This window comes from Atta colombica, unplaced genomic scaffold, assembly GCF_001594045.1.
Source record: "Atta colombica isolate Treedump-2 unplaced genomic scaffold, Acol1.0 scaffold105, whole genome shotgun sequence".
NCBI classification, from domain to species: Eukaryota; Metazoa; Arthropoda; class Insecta; order Hymenoptera; family Formicidae; genus Atta; species Atta colombica.
In genome coordinates this window covers 4,181,339-4,184,403 of record NW_017259190.1, presented here as the reverse complement: position 1 = coordinate 4,184,403, position 3,065 = coordinate 4,181,339, and the positions used below count along the sequence as shown (strand labels likewise).

Here is a 3,065-nt window from a genome sequence, read left to right as displayed (position 1 = left end):
AGATAAAGTTAGAAAAGAAACAATTATATATATATATATATATATATATATATATATGTGTGTATGTATATATACATGTTTGCAATAATGTGAGCCATTTGTTCAATAATTTATCATTTAACTCTTTCATATTAGATTTTTTTTTGGAAAAAGAAATAAGTTACATCAATTATGACATTTGAAATTTTTTTAGACAAACCACTTTAAAATAAGAAATTACTCTATTTGACTTTAATAATATTTACATATATGACTTTTTTAAGCACGTGGAATATGTATGTTTCAATTCAAAAAGTTTATTAATAAAGTATCTCTGTGTCGCATTGAAAAAGTTGAGAGATATTCTAAGATAATTGAAAATCAACAATAAAGTTTCTGGTTACGAAATTTTTTGGAAGAAACTTACGATAAAAATCATGAGAATGTCGAAAGACGAACTGAGTGAATTTATTGAGTTGAGAAAAGTTTCCGACCGATATTTCAATTGTTATTTCAATTGAAAGATTGTACTTCTAACAGCGAAGAAACATCGTCAGAATAAATAAAGAATGTATAAAGCGCGCAGCAGAGGAGTTCGACTTCGAAGAAGAGAAGAGATAACATTTAATTTAAACGCAAAGTATATTCGAATTTAAATGAGTTCCTTCCACGAATCTCATTGCCGGGCCACGTATCGTTCGATTGGTAAATTCATTCAGATTCAATATTTGCGTAAAACGGAGCTTTTAACAACTGGATACAATTAATACTTTGACAGCCATTAATTGCCGATTAATAATGTAGAGACACTGCCACGCAAGCCGCGAAAATACACCACGCTCATATTATATCGTTATTATTATTCCGATTAATTATTATTGTTATTATCGTGCCGGGACGAGGAGAACCAAGGGAGAGAAAATAAAATAAAGCTGTTGTAAATTGGCCAATTAAAATTTCTCTCTTAGAGAGGATTTCTAATAGAAGTATATAACGGAGATGCCTTTTTAATTACATGTTTAATGTTTTCTCAAATTCATCTGTTTCATTTAATCGAGAAGGAAGTTTGCCCTTTTTATCTCGTATTGAGTAATTGGAAAAGTAATATAATTTTTACCAAATGGAGGATTACACTATATATCCTCCATTAGGTGGATTTGGTCCTCCATTTTCTAGATTGGTTGAAGTGCCTGGTTCTTACCTCCTTGCTGACCATCATGGCCGTGGGCATGTACCTGGTGGAGCCGCAAATAATGCCCAGTTGATAAAGAGCGAAGATGAGGAGGAGGCCCACCAGACAAGCGATGGGCCCCTTTCGGCCGCTGCGGCTCGACAGAAACATATCGCCCGTCGTGCTAAAAACCCACCTCTCACCAGGTGCTCCGTGAACAGTTTACTACCTCATTGTATCTGCAAATACAATTCCTCTTAATTCTTTCTTTTAATTTTTTTTTTTTTCAGAAGATGGATTTTTCTTCTATCTAAAAAGATATCTAAAGATAAATTAGAAGTTATAATTTCCATTGAGGGCAAGATTAAAAATATCATTCTCACTAGTTTTCGATAATTTTTAAAGAAAATAATAGTCTAGTTATAGACTTAATTCCCGGACCGTAATAAGTTAATCTCTATTTCTCTAATTATTTACGAGTTTTTCATAGAAAATTTAAACGATACTTACAAAATGGTGATCTTTATTAAATGTAAAATTATTCATTTATTTCCTTACGTCATTTATTTTTACATATTTCTAGGACTTAGCTTGAAATGGGACCGGAAAAGAATTATTCAAAACATTCACGTATTAATCAGTAATTATCACCAATTTGGTAATAATTACGCAAACAGATCGCAAAGAATTAACCCATTAACTCCCTTTCGAAATCAAAGATTCCGGACCAAATTGTGATACGATAAGTGAAAAAACGTGAAGAAATCTTGGTCAATTTTCGAATTCACTGATCGTTTCGACATCTCGGTATGAAACATACGCGCGTAACTCGTTTTACCGTGGCTTTTCTATCCACGTTTTCTTTCTCCCGAGCCACTTTCTCGACTCCCATGAATCTTACCCAGTTCTTCTGGACATGTACCGTCGATATTGTTTTCGCGCTTGGTACCTTAAGCTCCGTATTTGTCTAACATGTCGTATTGTGGTAAAATTGATATCCGTGCAGCACTGTAAGGGGTGTGTGTGTGTGTGTGTGTGTGTGTGTGTGTGTGTGTGTGTGTGTGTGAGAGAGAGAGAGAGAGAAATCAGCAAGTCGATGTTTACGACGTTTAGCATTCACAAAATATTAGTCGCCTTTCATTCACTCATAGGAAGTATCTCAAATGATACATCCTTAAAATACGTCCAGTCGTGCTATTATGCTAATGGATCAATGTAAAGAGCCCGAATTCCAGAGGATCGATATATAATGAACCCTAAGCTTGAAAAGAAATTTTAGAGAGCATCGACAAACGAGAAGGCAAAGTGAAATATTCTGTATGGATTGGCAACTCTGAGATCATTGATTCACGGTAAGCCTACTTTTAAAGAATTAGAAAGCCTACAAGTATCGAAGTATGTTTACTTTTATCAATATTCTTATTTTTCAATAAAAAAAGAAAATAAAATAAAAGAATCGATTTTCTTTTTCAAGGAATAACTTCTGTTATTATATACGGTTTATTTAGTATAATTTATTTAGTATAATTTGAACGATATTTAAACGAATTAAAGTATGCGTCGTATTGATGTACAAAGAGACCTGCAATTTATTGCTTCGTCAGAAAAGTGCCGAGAGAACCGAGTCAAGTTCCTTTTATTGATTTATTTCTTTTTTATTTTTACAATCACGATGGCTTTGTAATCGTACACTATTTGTCTTTGTGTGATGATAAGTTTAACGAAAATTCAATATGTCTTAGAGTAACGTAGCTATTTTAATCGATACCCCATTATAACCGACATTGTTATTTGACTAGCAGGCTACTAATGAAAACGAATCAATCGGACAAAGGATGAGCCTCATTTGAGTTTATAGGAAAGTTATTGATTTGACTCGAAGCTCTCTCTCTCTCTCTCTCTCTCTCTCTCTCTC

At 33.3% G+C, this 3,065-nt stretch overlaps 1 protein-coding gene across 4 annotated transcripts in view; it reads right to left on the bottom strand.

Moving 5' to 3' along the window:
• Positions 1–3,065, bottom strand: part of LOC108691139 (protein-tyrosine sulfotransferase) — a 76,584-nt gene that overhangs the window by 5,273 nt on the left and 68,246 nt on the right. For all 4 annotated transcript variants that reach the window (XM_018198798.1, XM_018198811.1, XM_018198805.1 and 1 more), the window contains one exon: positions 1,181–1,389. In XM_018198798.1, coding sequence (XP_018054287.1) covers positions 1,181–1,321 — 141 coding nt within the window. In that variant the 5' untranslated portion in view covers positions 1,322–1,389. The remainder of the gene's footprint in view (positions 1–1,180; positions 1,390–3,065) is intronic.